An 18,324-nucleotide genomic window follows, 5' to 3' on the forward strand; every position below is an offset into this window, starting at 1 on the left:
CAAGTTTTATAAAAGTGAATTACTAAACAAATCAACTTTCCCCTCCAAATATGAAATATGGATATCAAATAAAGAGGAATTCACAAGTAATTTGCAAGTACTGTACCGCCCTCTGCAGTCAATGTGCAAGTTCTGCAAATACATCTGCAAAACTAACTTGTGCACGTCTTGTGAAGATCAGTAACAGGTCAGTAATAAAACCTCTACAAGTTGAAACTCAGCAGAAGTAACATTTTAATGACGTTGTCTTACTTGTTGGAATCATAGGAACACAATACAGAAATTTTTTAATTCTTCATATAAGTGCTCTGCCTATTAAAGGATGTGGAAACGTATGTTTTCCTGCTGCTTAAGAATGGGTCAGATTCCTCACTGATACTTCTGGCATTTACTTTCTAGGACCTTGACAGAAATTTGCAATGCCCCATCTCAGAATTTTTTCTGGATAGTTCTAATTAATATAAAAAATAAACTGGATTTTTTAAAAGTTGCATTAACTGATCCATCAATGACAGAAAAGTATATTTTACAGTTGTTCTGGTTTGAGGTAAAACAGAACCAACTTTCTGTTCAGTAATTTTACCTTAGCTAGGCCTCTTCTACCTCTCTGAAACTAACAACATATTATGCAGCAAATGGTCCGTTCTCAGAGTGATAAGACCTATGTTTCTAGTTAAAGCCAAGGAATGGTATGGAGAGAGGCTCTTGCTTATACTTGTTGCTATAACAACCAGGGTGAGCTAACTTTGTTATTTGCCCCATTGGAGGGTCAGAAACAGAAAAGCATAGAGCGGTTGCACTTGCAGGGAGGACAGGTGACCCAAAACTGACCAACAGGGTATTCCATCCCATCTGCCCCATGCTCAGTATAAAAGCTGAGGGACAAAAGGGTCAGCATTCTTTCTTCAATGACTAACGTCTAAAGAGGACCCTGTCTGTTCATCTGCCTTTGATCCCAGTCGGTGTGTTCCTGACTCCAGATTTGGAATCCAGTTCCCCTCTGTCGCTCAGTCTAGTCTGGGACTTCCCAGGTGCCTGCCAGTGACATGACCCTGGGAGCTTGATACAGTTTTGTATATATTGTATCTATATCATTATTTTCCTTTTATTTTGTTATTACTATTTCTTTAAAGTAGTATAGTTCCTTCTAAACTCATAAATCTCTTTACCCCTCCTCCTCCTCTCCTTGGAGGGAAGGTGGGGGAGAGCATCCATCATCTCGTTCATTGGCCAGTTCAGCCAAAACCACGACAACAGTTTAGGTATCGCACTACTTTGCTTAACACAATTTAGAACCTTAATAGGGCATTTTGCTGGGACTAGATAGGTGTTTAACTTTACTCAACAATAAAAGTTCTTCACTGATTTAATTATGAGCAATTAAGAAGACTGTTTATGGGAGCAGGTTTTACACATATGATGAGAGTTCTGGATATTAATATAACTTTGAATATCTGTTCAAGTAGATAGCACTGTAGCACACAATACCTGATGGAACTCTCTACTACTAAATTTTTGTAAAGCAAATCTCAAGTAACTAAGTTAATAAAAGGTAGCAGACTCTTCCTCTGTAATGTAACATTTCTCCTTCACATTTTAGTTTTTGAATACTTTTGCAAACAGAAGTTACTCACATTACGGACAGCTGTCTCCTTGACACTAGTAGCATCACACGGCAAAACTGTTTTCTATCAGAACCCCTTCATTCCAACTTAATTTACATCTGCTTTTTTTTGTTTGGATCTGTGAACACAATTTTTTAAAGCAATTATCAGATTTGACAAATAATTTTCTCCTCCTAGAAGAAAAAAAACTTTGTACAGTGTGATATATCACCACTAAAATGCAGACTAAACTGCATTTTCTAGTGCACACAATGAAAGCGGTGAAAATAAATGAATGCCACTTGTAAGTCAAAACTAAGCTTTTGAAGATCTGTTCTTCTGCTCTCAGCCAGACATCAGAAAGATTCTTGTACCACAAACGTTCGAGAGAGAGTACTAACTTCAACTTCATGGTTGTGGGTCACGATGAAAGATAACAAGCAGGGCTTGAAAAACCCCTGGAAAGCACTAACAGCTCGGGCAGATTTGCTGGGGTTCCCCACCCAGCAAACTCACCACATCTGCTGGGCGGGGGGAAGCAAGGCCGGCAGGACCGCCCCCAGGCCCCCGAAGGCGGGTCCCCTCGGGCTCCCCCACGGTGACAGGCCCCTCAGGGAGCCGCTGAGAAAGGCTGAGGGGTCCGACAGCCTGGGCGGCTTCCCCGGGCGCGCGCACGACGGCGCCGCCGCCAACAGCCTCGACCGCCGGCCTCGGCGCGCGGGGCTCAGCTCAACGGTTTCAACGGCCTCCCTCAGCCCCCTCGCTCACTCGAGGGCTCTGGCCGCAGCGGGCCGGGACGAACCGCTACCCCTTCCCCAGCGCGGGGTCCCGACAGAAAACCCGCCGCCGGCCCACCCCTTCCGGCACCGCCCCGCCGGGCGTCCCGAGCAACGGCGGCGGGTTTACCTCGGCGACGCTCCGCCCCGCCGGAGCAGCCGTTGCTGCGCGACGAGCGAAGCCGACGGCGGCTAAAGGGCAGCTTGGTGGCCCCGGCTCGGCTCGCACCCCCCGGGCCAGGCAGTATCTGGGCCTGAACGAGACCTTTACCCGCCTCAGCAGTCGGAACCGGGCCCGGCTTCCCATGAATGCCAAGGGGTAAGGCAAGGGGCTAATCAGCCACAAGGACTGAGAAAGAACTTCTCTCAGCCGCAAGCACCCAAGACCCCCTACCAATCACAAGACTAAAGAGGAGGTGTCGCCCAGACCTGTGCACCAGGGCAAGCACCATATCAATCACAGACCCGAATTCAACACCTCTGTCATCCACGGGAAGCAGAAGAAGACTCTTAAAAGCTACAGGTGCCAGAAATAAACATCAGCCAGAGATACGCACTAGGACAAGACTCTTACCAGGCAGAGGAGACAAAGCACAGCATGTATCAGGCACATACACTAGGATTGGACCCTTACCAATCAGTGGAACCAAAAAGTGCCTATCCAAGATACATAGAAGAACAGGATCCCTACGAACGTGGGCATGGCCCCTATCAGCCACATGAACCAGGTTACGGTCTTTATCAGCCAGGATACAGTCCATATGATGATCAGATACCCGATCCCAAATCCCAAACGCTGGCAATTCAGAATGCAAAAGCCTATTTACTGAAGAGCAGCACAACATCTGGCCTGAACTTGTAAGTCTGAAAAAGGGACACAATTGAAAGGGTAGGAAGTATGAGTGGAAAGAAAAATAGTGCTGGTAAAAGGGCAAAGGGTTATGTTAAGAAAGGGAGGGATACCAGGAGGGTATATATAGAATGGGAGAATATGTTATAAATGTTTAGTTCATCCCTATGTCATAGTTCTGTGTGTCCAACATCTTTAAGAATCAAAATTCCTAAGGGAATTTATAGAGTTCAAATGGAAACTGATTTGATTAAGAGCGGAAGTTAAATTCCGCTTCAGCTCCTGAGGCAGTTGTGGTATGTGCCAAAAATGTAAGATGGGACTACTCCTAAGTATATTTTAATCAAGCTAGTTTCAAGTCTAATTTCCCATATTGCCCTATGATTCCCTCTCATCTAACTATTGCAACAATTTCTGCAAAGCTCCAGGTGATTAGCTTCTACTTTTGATATTAAAACATAATATTCTAAGACTTTTGTATTGTAGGTCAATAATATTTACATTGATATGACAGATATGATCATCTTGCTAATATGCTAACAAAGATCCTGGATGAACAGCCCACAAATGCAGTAGACATAATTGAGAATATCAGCAAGGATGTGAAGTGGGCTCAGTTTCAGAAAAAAATGGACACGCTTCGAGATGAACATGAGATTCTTCCAACATTTGAAGCCGCAGAAAAGCGTAAAGCTTTGTTCCTCAAGCCAAATGGAGAAGGAGATGAAGAATTAGAAGAAGAGATAGTGAGTTATTATCAGAGAAAAATAGATATCATATATACCAGGGAATGGATGGGAGGAGGAAGGGAAGGGAAGGGAAGGGAAGGGAAGGGAAGGGAAGGGAAGGGAAGGGAAGGGAAGGGAAGGGAAGGGAAGGGAAGGGGGAAGGGAAGGGAAGGGGGAAGGGAAGGGAAGGGAAGGGAAGGGAAGGGAAGGGAAGGGAAGGGAAGGGAAGGGAAGGGAAGGGAAGGGAAGGGAAGGGAAGGGAAGGGAAGGGAAGGGAAGGGAAGGGAAGGGAAGGGAAGGGAAGGGAAGGGAAGGGAAGGGAAGGGAAGGGAAGGGAAGGGAAGGGAAGGGAAGGGAAGGGAAGGGAAGGGAAGGGAAGGGAAGGGAAGGGAAGAAGGGAGTTGTGGTCTCCTTTGTACTATAGCCTGTCATGATCATATAAATATTTGCAGTCACAGTACCATGTACCCTCTTCATATTTGTGAAGAAGAAACCCCATCTGGCTACCTAGTTGGGATTTTTTCCTGTAGTAAAACTAATATTCCGAGCCTTTAAAATCACAGACGTTCTAGAGATGATTAACAGATAAAGTGTACAATATCTCCTATATGCTAGTTCAGCATGGAATATTGCATCTGAATTTCTTTATCTAAAAGTGACATTTCTTTACCTAAAGTGACCATAATTCTGGACACTGGTTTGAGAATATTGTGCACAGCTGCTACTGTAAAATAGAGAATGGAGAATTTTGTGATCCTTCCAGCTCCAGCTGTGGTTCCAGTCTATCCTTCTCCAACTTAAAAAAAAAAAAAAAAAAGGTTATAATGAAGAACTGCTAGAATTGAAAAGCCATTTCTTAAAATAGGGTATTTTTCAGAATTCAGTTGCTTATATGCAGAAGCATTTGTACCCAATGAAAAATTAAGAGAATTCTTATAATAACCAAGGGAAACTAATCAACAAGGTGTTGATTTTCATACAACGGTACCACTATATATTCAAATTAATTGCCATTGCAGAATACAAATACTAACAGAAGACAGTCTTTCAACTTTTCCATAGCCTATTATTTCACAGTAACAGTATATGATGGTAAAAATGGAAAAAAGTAGGGTATTTCGGAAAGGAATTTGGAATTTTTCATACTCCTGTCCATCTTGCTTTGATATAAGAAGCCTGGAAGGGCCAAAGAAATTCAATACGAAACTAGCACTACTTCCAAATTCCCTACCCTGCCATGTACAACTTTTAATATCTTTGTGTGATATAATCACCTTACCCCCATAAGATGAAAGAAGGGTGATAAAGCAAATGGAAATATTTAATGAAATCTTCATTATTGGTCTAGTTCTGCTTTCCTGGAAGCCAGCTGGAGTCTTACTATGCACTTCAGTAATAGCAGAGGCCAGTGTTTTTAAAAATGCAGGGAGCTTTTTGCCAAGGTTTTCAAAAGAACAACATTAACTCCAGAGAGATATTGCTGGTCTGGTGTCTAAATATATAAAATATGTATTATGTTTTCCCCAAACGCATCTGCCACAAACACAAGGGAACACGGTGACACTCTTTGCGGGCATCAAGGCCACTTACGTAGCTGACATGCCCTAGCACTGAAGTCCTTTGTAGATCCTGTGCAAGAATTTCGAGTTTCCTTATTTTGCAGTAATTAGGAATTTGAATTTTGAAATCCTGTATTCTAAAAGCTGCAGTTCTCTTCTTTACCCTTAAAATGGCATTTTTAATGTTTCTAAATGATAGTGGAAGAGGTAGTGAATGAATGTCTGCAAAGCACTTTGAGAGAATGAGTGGCACTACAGGAAAGTGAAGTGTAACGTTCGGTGGATAACATGTTTAATTTTTCAAAGAGACAATTATTATATTCTTCAGCTCTAACTCTGGATCTTCTTCCCAGGGAGAGACCCCTCTACCTAATGTGATGGAAACAGCCTTCTATTTTGAACAAGCTGGAATAGGCTTGAGCAAAGATGAATCTTATCATATATTCCTTGCCCTTAAAAAATTAATTAGTGTTCAGCCAGTCCAGACCTGTCGCTTCTGGGGCAAAATTTTGGGCCTGGAGATGAACTATATTATAGCTGAAGTACAGTACCTTGAGGGGGAAGAGGAGGAGGAAACAGAAGAGGAAGAAGTTCCTGAGGAAAGAGGGAAAGAGGTGGATGAGGTTGAAGACGAAGAGGAGAAAGAAAAAGAATATGAACCACCAGTGTCCACCTATAAGCCCCCACCTGTCATCCCAAAAGAAGAAAATGGGACTGGAGCTAATAAATATGTCTACTTTGTCTGTAATGAGCCAGGCAAACCCTGGGTGAAGTTGCCTTCAGTGACACCAGCCCAGATTGTCTGCGCCAGGAAAATCAAGAAGTTCTTCACTGGTAGGCTGGATGCTCCTGTTGTGAGCTTTCCTCCTTTCCCTGGAAATGAGGCCAATTACCTGCGTGCACAGATAGCTCGGATCTCAGCAGGAACCCAGATCTCTCCCATTGGATTTTACCAGTTTGCAGAGGAAGAAGGAGATGAAGAGGAGGAGATGGAAGGAGGAAGAGATACATATGAAGAAAACCCCGACTTTCAGCCTCTTTCTGTGGCTGAAATGGTGGATTCTCTCTCCGCGTGGGTGCACAATGTACAGAGTATTCTAAGGCAGGTATGTTCGGGCATAGCTTATGTGGACCTCAGGTACCATTCACACTGTAGTGCTCCTAGGGTTTCAGATTGTAAATGACACTCCTCACCTGCACATTTGAACTATTCACCAGAAACAGTATCGTACTGAAATGTTTTTCTACATAAAATATATTTGATATGGTATATAATATATAAATATGTTGCACATATTTACATATAGCATACGTTTATATACATATACTTATTTATATTTTTTTTAGGAACCTTCTAGGTTTAGTACTTTTTTCAATGGTGTGATCTTGAGATTGAAACCTATCTTTACATATCTGTATGGAGTTAGATAGATAACAATAATTTCTGGTAATCTTCTATATTAGGTTTTCTCTTTTGAGGTCCTTAATTGACAAAAATGTTTTAAATTGTCTTTTCATGAGTAGGATGCTAAAATGCAGATAGCTTATGATCATATGCTAAATGGAACTTATTTTATGTTTTCTTCTGTTTTATTTTCTGTTGCTTAGTTTCTTCTGTGAAACAAGCAAATGAAAAAGTTTAAAACCAAAATATTGTAAATAAAATTGTAGCATAAAATATTTGTGATATCAGACCAGTGCTGGAAAGAGGTACTACTAATGTGATGATCGTTGCTGGATGACGTGCTGGCCAGTGTACCAATTCAAGAATGCTAGTGTAAAATAATAGCAAAAGGTAGGAAATAAGGTTTAAAATGATCACCAGCAAAAAAATAGTTCTAAAAATAAAATCTGTATGCATTAGAATCTTAAGAACATTTTGTTATGCTCCTCTGACTGAATATCAAGACCAAATATCAAGGTGGACTTTAAAAAGAAAGGGCAAAGTCCGTAAGTGGTAGCTTCTCAGCTTGCAGTGACTGATAATCTAGCAAGGATACAAACCCAACTGGCAAGGAATTGAAGACTACAAAATAACAAAAAGCTGATGACAGAGGTATGAAGTTATTCTGAAAGAGTAAACAGGGATGAAGGCGGAATGAGGGATATAGGGAACACTCTGTCAAGAGGATACAATATTCTGCCAACAATATCTCAATTATGAAATACATATTTTTCTTTTCTTCCCCCTGTCCCTTAACTGTGTGTGGATGCGCTTGAGCCAATTGTTTTAACTGGCTCACGTTCTTTCAGTGACTGTTACATGTATTTATTATTTTTCTGTATCAATTATAGGGTCGCTGTGTTTGGTTTAATCCTCTTCAAAAATCAGAGGAAGAAGAAGAAAACGAAGAGGAAGAGAAAGAAGAGGAGCCAGATGAACTACCACAAGAACTACAGCAAGAAATAGGACCTCCTCTTCTCACTCCACTATCTGAAGATGAAGGTATTTTTCATGGAATATGAAGTCTTTCATAGAGAGCCACTAGGAATGTTAGCATTTAGGTAGTAAATATTTGAAGTTATAGGGCTCTCACACTTCATGGAGCAATATAATTTGCCCCTGTAGGGTAAGGACATCCTTTTACAAAACTGATCAAAAGCAAAATGGTTAACAGTATTGACATTAAAATTTAAATATTTGAGTTTACTAATTAACAGTCTTGTTGAGAATAAAGGGAAAAAATACCTCAGACTTGTCAGGCTACTGCAAGTTCAAGACAGCTCACTACATGAAATACATTCAGCTAGTTTTCCATCATCTTTTTAGACCAAAAAAAAAACGGGTGTGTGCACATGTAATATGTGTACACACATGCATAGATATACAAATAAGAATTTAGATCCCGTAGCATATTATTGCAGCAAATCATGGGAATATGGGAACTTGAATATTAGATTACATCAATAGTAAATTATTTTCCTACTCGCCATTCTTTGATTAAGTTGAAATATAACTACATAACTTCTCCATAAGTGATAAAAAGTCCTTGACAAAAGAAACAAAGGTGAGTACTACTGAATTTCAGGAGCATGATCTTCTCTGTATGTGGCTCTGTTAGCACTCTGGTGCTACCTACCCATACATCAAAACCACCTGTTTGAATACAGCGCCTACGTTTATTGTTTCTGACTTCTAGCTCTTCTAACATGCAACTTACTCCAACTATTGCTTGAATTCTATGAAAGTCTCGTAGCTCAGTTTTGAAATATTTTGCAGAGGCTCATAAGCCAGTTTATTCTTTGACTCTGAGTGTTTGGCTGCCTCCAGGAATTCAAAACATCCCTGCTTGGACAGCTCAGCCTTCTACAAACCTGATCCCGCAATACGCTGTTGCGGTTCTCCAGTCTAACCGATGGCCTGGAGCATATGCTTTTGCATCTGGCAAGTGAGTAGCTAGTTGACATGGTTACAACCCAGACTGTAACACAGATACCTGTCTAATGAAGTCAAAGCTGCTTATTATTAATTCACTATATTAATTCATTAAGTCTAGCTGTTCCGGAGACTGATGGAGGCACAGCAACAGTAAATATGTATTTAAGACTGAAAATGAATAATCATTCAGGAAAGGCTAGTATAAAGTTAATGGATGTAAATGTCCAGTTAGTATTCGGGCACGGCCCTTGATTTAAAACCTATATTCTTGAGTCTGTGGTACTTTTTACAAAAACAGCTACATTCTGTGATTCTAATGTTCATTTGTTTCCAATACGTGTGGTACAGTCACTACCTCTACCTGCTTTTAAAGGGGCACTGGAGTTGGCGTCAGAAACTGGTTTAGGTTACCAACGTGGGGTTGGAGTTGTACTGCAATACAATGCAGTGACAGCACACAGCCTTCATCATTTTAGCATTTGGAGATTTTTAAGTGGAAGATATAATCAACAATTAGAGCAGTTAAAAAGAAGTGCCTTCTTTTAAACACTTCTGTTATCGGATATCTGCACCACAGCGTCTTTTTGCAGAGCAGAGTAAGGAAGCCTGACACCACCTCCACTGATGTTTTGTTGCGGGGCGGGGGGGGGAGAATGTGTGATCTCTGGCTTTTCTTTCTCAGGAAATTTGATAACATCTACTTTGGCTGGGGTCACAAATACAGCCCAGAGAACCACATTCCCACACTGCCTCCGCCAGCGCAAGCAGAATACCCCAGCGGGCCAGAAATCACCGAGACGAGAGACCCCACCGTGCAGGAGGAACTGGCTTTCAAGGCTGCCAAGGAAGAGGCCTTAGCTGCAGCTGAGGAAGAGGAAGAGGAGGAAGGCGCTGAGGATGAAGAGGACGATGATTAAAATACGGGGGGGGAAACGTATTTTAAACGTTTGAACACGAATAGTCTTTTCATAAATTAGTCGTTAATTAGTTGATCTTACAAGAAAGGTAATTTGGGCCACGTCTTCTCTTCCGATGTCTGTAGGCTCCTCTCCACAGCTGGAGAGGAGCCTTCCTCTCCCTCCTCCCCTCCCTCCCCTCTCCTCCCCGCACCCCGAGCCCACGGCGCTGGCGCCAAGCCGGCCCTGCCTCACCGGAGGACGCCAACATGAAGCAGCCTCTTTTTTTTTTTTTTTTTTTTTTTTCAGAAAAGTAGGCAAAAGGTCTGGGTCTCCTTCCTAAAATAATACAGTTTTCAATTAACTACCAACCGCCACGCGTTCGCCTTGTTTTTCTAACCAGCGCTTCAATACCTACGTAAATTTTAATTAAACCAAAAAAAAAACCCAAACCCGTAAATACAGAACAACGTCACTTTTAGTTGTGAAATCACGCTATCAGGTTCGGTAGGCAGCGAATTAAATCACCCGCCGAGCGCACCGTAACGACTCCGCCGACGGCCGCGTCGCCGCAGCGCCCGCGCCTCGGCCCCGGCCGGCACCATCGCAGCACTCGCGACAGACGGGGGGGGTGTCGCGGGAGCGCGCCGGGACCATTCGGCCATCTCTCCCTCGCTACGCTTTCCCTGCTCCCTCCCTCCCCCCCCCGTCAGCCGTTGGCCAGTGGTACGCTCTGCCGTGGCGTCCGCCCCGCGCGGGCCAATAGGAAGCGACCCGTGGAGAAGTTCAAACTGCGGTGGCGGTTGAGTCGCTGCGTTGTTCGCCTGGGTGTGGGCGAGGAGGGGGAGAGTGGCTTCTCTGTCCCAGGCAGCGTCTGCCCAAAAGCTGCGGGGATGGGGGACGAGGGAGCCGTGACCGTCTGCGTGCGTGTGCGGCCGCTCATCGCCAGGTGAGGCTCCCTCCGGGCGGGAGGGCCGCACCCGAGCCCCCGGCCTGAGGGGAGGCTGTGGTGTTGCCTGCGGCCTCGGGGTCCCCCTCAGCTTCCCCGGGCGTTGCTGTGCCACCATCCTCTCCCCAAGCTTCGGCTAGGGCCCTGTGAGCGCCACTGCCGCTCTATGAAGAGAGGAGCAAGGCGAGGGCATCAATGCGCCGTCATTCCCTTCCGGGGCTGGTAGGGGCCTGGGGTAGAGAGAGGTGCTGGCGGTAACGGGGTAGGCCCGCGTTACAGGAGCAGGGCCCTAACCTCGTAAGGTTAACAGAATATCTCTTCTTTTAGGGAAAATGCTCTCGAAGATAAAGTGTCAGTCCAATGGAAAAGTGAAAATAATACTATTTCTGAAGTAAACGGTACAAAAGTATTCAGTTATGGTAAGAATATGAAAGCAATTATTTTATGTTGATGCTTGCATGGACCTTTGTTACTGTGCTAATTGGATGTATCAACTAACGTTGATGACCCTAGCTTTTTGCAACTTCTGTGAACTTTTTTTCCAACTTGATAATTTTGAAGGAGTGTGTCCTGGGTTGAGTGGCACAGGACTAATTTCTCTTCTAATGCTTGGGAGAACACCAATTTTTGAAGACTCTAGTGTCTGAATTTGTGAAAATATTTACTTTATAGCTAGCTAGGCTATGTGGGAGTCAAGGCCTCAGTGTTTCTGAGCCTTGCTGGGTGCAGGGAGGGGGAGAAGTGAGGCCTGGGCATTTGACCAAGGCTGGCTGACAGGATTATTTCATACTATGAGTGTCACATTCAACATAAACTAGAAAACTTGCTGCATAGTTCTCTCTTCCTTGATGGCAGCGGTCCAGACAACTTCTTGCCCCAGTGCTGGACCCCTGAGTCCTTCCCTTCCTCCTGAAGCTGTTGCACTTGCAGTGTCTGACATTTGCTGTCCGCTGCTGGGAGGGCACGGCTTCCTGCTCATAGAATTAGCTGAGTATAATTCTTGTATATCTTATATTGGTATCAGGATCAATACTACTACTTTAGTATTATTGTTTTTCCCGGTTCCCCTTCCTGGGTTGGGAGGGGTCATTGGGTGATAGAATAGTTGTCTAAATGACAATAAAATTGTTATGCATTTTCTCAAACCACAACAGAGTGCCATTGGGGCAGCAGGATTTCAGTTTCAGTCAGTAACAGGAATGTGCTTTTGAAGTCAGCTTCCTGATGGACATTGCACTCTGTTCTGGATCATGCTGTAAGAGTGGTTTTGGAATTTGAATCGTCTAGGTTGGAAGGGACCTTTAAGATCAAGTCCAAACATCAACCTAACACTGCCAAAATGACCACTAAACAAACCATGTCCCTAAGCACCACATCTCCCCATCTTATAAATACCTCCAGGGATGGCAATTCCACCATCTCCCTCGGCAGCCTGTTCCAATGTTTGATAACCTTATGAGCTGAATTTTTTTCATATGAATTCCAGTCATGAATAGACTAGACTAGGGCTGGTCCAGAGCATTGAGGGAGTAGGGAGACCCAAAGGCAAAATGGAAAAGTGCCTAGTATGGATGTTAGATGCTTATAACTAATTTCCTGACTTTGAGTCTCTTCCTACTGATCTACTTGTTAATATGAATGTAGCCTCTACAAAAATTTTTCCCAAACTATAGATTCAATGAAAACATGCTCCGAGCTAGGAGTTTAACAAGTAGCATGTATTGTCAGGTTTACAATCCTCACAGATAAATTAGCCATAGCTGGTTTTAGGATTAAATGGGATGACTATTTAACTGTGTCCATTGTTCTTAGGTTTTTTAACTTGTCTGTTTTCTGTTCATCATACCTGTTTTGGTTCTGGGTTTTATATTTCTTTTACAAAAAAAAAAAAAACAGCCTGTGTTAGTAGTTTCACAGTTGTATTTTATGTTTGAATTATCATACAAACATTCTGATGCCCATTTATTGGATTTGAAGTCAACAATATTGAGTAACGTGACAGCTTGGTTTTGGCTTGCAATACAATGGATTCCCATGCCTTATTTAAAATTATTATTTTTTTTAAGATCGTGTCTTTCACTCGAGTGACAACACTCAGCAGTTATATGAAGGTGTTGCTGTTCCAATTATAGAGTCAGCTGTGCAAGGTTATAATGGTAAGTTTTAAATTTGTGTTTAAATCCTGTTTGTAATGTATTGCATAAGTCATTAGTAAAATTCAACCATCTTTCTAGGCACAATTTTTGCTTATGGACAGACTGCTTCGGGGAAGACATACACAATGATGGGAAATGAAGATTCTGTGGGCATTATCCCTAAGGCAATTCAACATGTTTTCAAAGTTATTTGTGAGGTGAGCAACTCCGTTAAATTGAAATGTCTGAAAAGACCAGTAATAATTGTGATTGTTACATAAAAGTTAATTTCAGTATCAAGGAGCTTATGAACAAAACAAATTTCTAGTGGACCATGTGTTGCTTTGCTAGCCTTGTGAAGATGAGTGGTTTAAAAAAAAGATAATGGGACACTGCTAGTTGGAATCAAATCAGAACAAAACTGAAGAAGGCTATTAGATTTGCAAATATACTAAACCTTGTTTATAAATGTAAATAGATGCTCACTTATTAACGTGGGAGATAAGGTAATGTGAAGCTTTGTGTTTATTCTGCTATTTTAAAACTTTAAAGAATTAACAGTATTAAAGACTTTTTAGTGGGAAGAATATGACACTACATTTAGTTATTTCAGACTTTCAAAAGAATCATAGGCTAATTGCTCAGTGCTAATAGGAAGTAAGGAGAAGGTGTAAGTTAAAACAGTGATTTCCAAAACATAATCTGCAGAGCACTTGCTTCTGCCTCGAGGTTTTTGGGTAATTGTTATCAGTTATGTGAAATTGTCACTCCTCCTTTGAGGAGATGCAGAGTACCCTTGGGGGTCTACACAAGTGATTGAAGCAAAGAGATCTTTCTGTGGTGCTGTAGTCCTTGAGTCCATTGTGCAGCCTTTCCTCATCCCAGTATGCCCTACCAGGGAGGCAGGGGAAGAAGCAGCAGCAAAGCATGTCTAAGCAAGCAGAGAGAGAAACTAGGTACACTGAGAGGAATGAGCCTAGGCAGGAGGAAATTAGATATGGAAAGGGCATTTAAGTGGGAGAACTACTGTCATGCTTCTGTAGGGCAGTTATCTTACTTCTATAAGCTACTAAAAGTGATATACCATTAATGCAGCTGGAAGGAAGTGGGATAGAAGAAAAATGATGTGCAAAGGCGGGGGGGTGGGGAAGGGCAGGGCAAGAAATCTGTGGAACGATATCTAAACATATACCTTTGAGTTAAGGTTAACGCCTTGCATTAAAAGGTGTTTATGGCATAGTCTTATTTTTTATTATTTTTTTTTTTCCTTTTGGACATTAGATTCCAGAGAGAGAATTCTTGCTAAGGGTTTCTTACATGGAAATCTACAATGAAACTATTACGGATCTGCTTTGTGATATCAGGAAAAAGAAACCTCTGGGAATTCGTGAGGATGTTAATGTAAGTGGATGTAAATATAGTGTAAGTATTGTATCTGCTTGATGTAAAAGCAGTTGTTTTTAAAAAAAAAAGTCTTCAGAGGACACTGGATGTAGTAGAATAAACCCAATAAAGTTGGGCTTGCTGTTGCTGATTTATCTTTATAAATGTCGTAAAAGTAGACTTAATCTCTTAAATTATCCAGAATAGTATATTTTATTTGCCTTAGTGAATACTTGGGAATTGTCTAGTTAATAAAACTTCTACAAACATGTTATTAAGCCTCTAGCTCCATGTATTAGAAGCCTTCAACAGGTATACAGAGTTACTTTCGTGCCATTCTTCATATCATCTACAAAGTAGACACGATTTTCTTCTATTATAATCATAGAATAACCATCAGACTACAACTATTTAGTAAGATGATCAGTAGGGAAAAATAAATCTATATTAATGTCATTCTCAGTATCTTTATATAAAGTTTTGTAGCAAATAATAGAAATTAGTGGTTTGGGATTTGTACTTGTGTGTGTTTTTTTTTCTTTCAATGCCCTAAATGATCAATGCTTTTGGAAGGAATTTTTATCAGTTGTATGATTATGGCCTTACAGCACTTACTGAGAAATACTCCTACATTCCCTCAGAAAATGTCAAGAAGGGTGTTTCCCTTACCAGTTTTATTTTTCGGAAACTTTCTAGATCTCTGATAACTTTCTTTTTTTTTTTTTTTTTTTTTTTTTTGTGCCTTCAGGCTGCAGTTCTGATAAAGGTCTAAACTTTGCCCATTCCTTGTGTTCAGACTAAAAAGAGATTCAACTGATGTTGCTTCCTTTTAAGGAGGAAGCAAACACAAATAAATACCATAATTGCTGGTAATGCTAATGTAATGTATTGAAGTGATTTTCAGAGTTAAGTAAAACTTATTACTGATTTTGTTCTTAAGAGGAATACGTATGTAGAAGATCTGATTGAAGAGGTGGTGGTTGCCCCAGAACAAGTTATGGAATGGATTAGAAAAGGAGAAAGTAAGTTGTTTAACCAATGTCAACTGATATCTTAGAAATGCGCTGGTGAATGGGGAATATCTAGAATCATAGGGTATTTCTTTGAGATTATGTTCAGAAATCAGTGTTTTTCAGATATTTTTAAAATTGCTTTTTTGTGTGTTATCTCCAGTTTATCAGAACATAAACAAAAGTATTCTAATATTGCTTTTTGACAGAAAATCGCCATTATGGAGAAACAAAAATGAATGAACACAGCAGCCGTTCTCACACTATCTTCAGAATGGTAAAAACTGTTTCACTATTAGGAGGGATTTTATTATTTTCAAAGTGACAAAAACTATTGCATCCTCTTCTTCTAGATCATTGAAAGCAGAGAACGAAGTGACCCTGCAAATGCGAACTGTGATGGAGCAGTGATGGTATCTCACTTGGTAAGCTGTACTCCGGGAAGTTATTAAATAGGCACTTAAGTTGAGAATTTACTGTTACCGATTGTTTGAAAGAATTTTACTTTATAATGACATTACAAACATGCTTTGTTGTTAACTTAAGCAGAAATCATGTTTCTGATTGTCTGTACAGAAGGAGACTCCTGGGGTATTATCTAGAGTGTATCTTCCCACCAAAGAGAACTCTGGCATGGGAATAGTCCCTAGACCATTCATGCTGGATTGGGGACTGTTAGCTCTTTCTGAGGAGCATAAGAGGCTATTGGAGCGTTCTTGCATTTTGTTAAACACTGCTTCCTCTACGATTGTTCCTGACCACTGACAAGCCTAGTGAATTAATTAAAGTGAGGGCTGCTTGCTCAGGCAAATCATTATGGGATGCTATAAAGTTCTAGTTGACTTTGAACCAGATTCAGAGTGAGGCTTTCCTTCTGGTATCTAATTTCTTCATTTCCTTATGACACAATGACAAGCAAAGAGACATACAGCTGATTCAGGACAGGGTGCTAAATAACCTCATCTAGACTCTCTTTCCATGAAAGATTGGACCAGATGATCTGTGATTCTATGAAGCTTCTTACAGCTTGAACCTGTAGTTAGTACTTCTGCACTGAGAAACTATGTTGCTCTTTTTGTTACCGAGGGTAAGGGGAATTGCACTGCAAGTTTGAAATATTTTTCAGGGTGGTATTAAGAGTTAACACAAACTTATTGCATGTCCATGTATGGTTGGTATGCATGCAGTAGTTATGGATTGCTTCCAATAATGACAGACCTCTTGTTTTTTTTTTTCTAAGTGTAAATTTACTTTATGAAATTCTTAGAGATTTAGAATTAAGAGGATCTAAAACTAAATTGTCTCAGAACTAACTTATGAAATATTTAATGAATTTGCAGAACTTGGTAGATCTGGCAGGCAGTGAAAGAGCTAGTCAAACAGGATCTGAAGGTGAGTGTTAAATGAGTCTCTCCTGATGACTGCCTCTGTTAATTAACACTTAAGAGAGACTGATGAAAGGAAATTATTTGATCTATGTGCTATCCTGTTACTGTTTATAAATAATCCCTTTTCCCCTTGGTACGACAGGATCTACTCTGAAAAAATACTGAAAATGCTGTAAAGTGCAAGCAATTAGATAGTGATATGGCTTTTCTAGAATAGGAAAAAAAATATTCTAGAATATTCTAGAATAGCAGAGTCAGCAACAGTCATGCACTGAACTAATAGACTGAAGAGGAATAAGTACATATTCACCTGTAGTAAAGAAATCATTAGAAGCTTGTAGGGACTCATGTAAAGGTGGAGAGTGAATAGATGGCTCATTCTTTAGCTAAGAGGAAGCTGGATTGTTAACAGAGACAGCATGAAGCTGCACAAAAATGCCTTTAACGTGTTAAAAAAAAGTGATCTGAGAGGAACACAAGTTAATATTCTTTCTTACAAGGAACAACTAACCCAAAAGTTGTATCTAGGGCTCGTTATACTTACACGTGTAAATATGGGCATTTGCAAAATCTAAACAGGAAACAAAATTGAAGTTTTTATGGCCCAGCTGCTTGCTTACGGGATTATTAATATCTATTTGTGATAGGTTACTATCTTATTTTGATGCATTTCTATTATTATCATGGATTTGATACTGACTGTTGATAGCTCATAGTTCATTGTGGCACTTGAGATTTAACTCTTGGATAATCCCTCTGAGCATAACATAGCATAAAAAAATTGACAGATTGAAATTGTATCTTAATATTGTTTTAAATTTAAAAAAAAAATATTCCTGTGTGATACCTAGGTGTCCGACTGAAAGAAGGCTGCAATATAAACCGGAGCTTGTTCATTCTGGGTCAGGTTATCAAAAAACTTTGTGATGACCCTTCTGGGTAAGCACTTGTGTTTGTATACCTGTTTTAAGATAAGTCACTAATAAACTAAGAAATTAAAATCCTTTGTATAGAATGCTATTTTATGTACGTAACTATTTCAAATAACCTATTACCTCTAGAAAATGTTTACTGTGTTTTTTTCTATAAAAAAATGAATTTTCTTTTTTTTCCTCCATCTTTTTCATCAGCTTCATAAATTACAGAGACAGCAAGCTGACTCGAATTCTGCAGAACTCCCTTGGAGGAAATGCTAAGACAGTTATTATTTGTACAATTACTCCTGTTTCTTTTGACGAAACGCTCAGTACTCTTCAGGTAAAACTTCTCACCTGTTTTCAAGCATTATTGAGTCTATGCTTTGTTGTAAACAGGTTGGAGGGGTGGAAAATATAATCTGCTGGATCTGTAGCCACTTGGATCTTCTAAAGGTCCTCTGTGGACTTGAAACTGGAAATATTTCATTTTGTTTGCAGCATGTTTTCCCAGTTGTCATCTTGCACTAAGTTGTCTAACTAGAGCTTTCTGGCATTTGGAACAAAGCTTCTTCTCTGACCTTGCTAACGCAAGATGTTATACAGGTCCTACAAAAAAGGAGGCTAATTGAACTATTCATGAACTGTATTCTTTAGGTAGGATTGTCTTTTGAGCTCTTTATTAAATAAGAATAACTCGGTGTGGTTTTGCTTAAATGTTAGACTTTACTCTTTAGGTATTAATATCAGGCA

The 18,324-nt window shown here is 40.7% G+C and overlaps 2 protein-coding genes across 2 annotated transcripts in view; both read left to right on the top strand.

Annotated features, from left to right (window-relative positions):
- Window positions 1-2,978: 2,978 nt before the first annotated feature.
- Window positions 2,979-9,813, top strand: LOC141464873 (radial spoke head protein 4 homolog A-like). The gene is made up of 6 exons (XM_074148021.1): window positions 2,979-3,238; window positions 3,745-3,976; window positions 5,871-6,623; window positions 7,813-7,963; window positions 8,789-8,906; window positions 9,579-9,813. The coding sequence occupies exons 1-6, from the start codon at window positions 2,979-2,981 to the stop codon at window positions 9,811-9,813; spliced, it is 1,749 nt and encodes a 582-aa protein (XP_074004122.1).
- A 756-nt stretch (window positions 9,814-10,569) lies between these two features.
- The window catches only part of CENPE (centromere protein E), a 39,793-nt gene continuing 32,038 nt past the window's right edge, over window positions 10,570-18,324 (top strand). Inside the window, exons 1-11 of the mRNA XM_074147103.1 lie at window positions 10,570-10,741; window positions 11,069-11,160; window positions 12,808-12,897; window positions 12,976-13,094; window positions 14,158-14,277; window positions 15,200-15,281; window positions 15,479-15,546; window positions 15,623-15,694; window positions 16,610-16,661; window positions 17,509-17,596; window positions 17,788-17,914. Of these exons, the coding sequence (XP_074003204.1) occupies window positions 10,686-10,741; window positions 11,069-11,160; window positions 12,808-12,897; window positions 12,976-13,094; window positions 14,158-14,277; window positions 15,200-15,281; window positions 15,479-15,546; window positions 15,623-15,694; window positions 16,610-16,661; window positions 17,509-17,596; window positions 17,788-17,914 (966 nt within the window). The 5' untranslated portion in view covers window positions 10,570-10,685. The remainder of the gene's footprint in view (window positions 10,742-11,068; window positions 11,161-12,807; window positions 12,898-12,975; window positions 13,095-14,157; window positions 14,278-15,199; window positions 15,282-15,478; window positions 15,547-15,622; window positions 15,695-16,609; window positions 16,662-17,508; window positions 17,597-17,787; window positions 17,915-18,324) is intronic.

Source organism: Numenius arquata, chromosome 5 (genome assembly GCF_964106895.1).
Source record: "Numenius arquata chromosome 5, bNumArq3.hap1.1, whole genome shotgun sequence".
In the NCBI taxonomy this organism is placed as follows: Eukaryota; Metazoa; Chordata; class Aves; order Charadriiformes; family Scolopacidae; genus Numenius; species Numenius arquata.

What these genes read in the sequence shown, in the direction of transcription:
- LOC141464873 (XM_074148021.1), top strand. Translation starts at nt 2,979, where the DNA reads ATGTATCAGGCACATACACTAGGATTGGACCCTTACCAATCAGTGGAA. An exon ending in AAGAATTAGAAGAAGAGATA is followed by an intron (nt 3,977 to 5,870) that starts GTGAGTTATTAT and finishes TCTTCTTCCCAG; the next exon opens with GGAGAGACCCCTCTACCTAA. An exon ending in TACAGAGTATTCTAAGGCAG is followed by an intron (nt 6,624 to 7,812) that starts GTATGTTCGGGC and finishes TATCAATTATAG; the next exon opens with GGTCGCTGTGTTTGGTTTAA.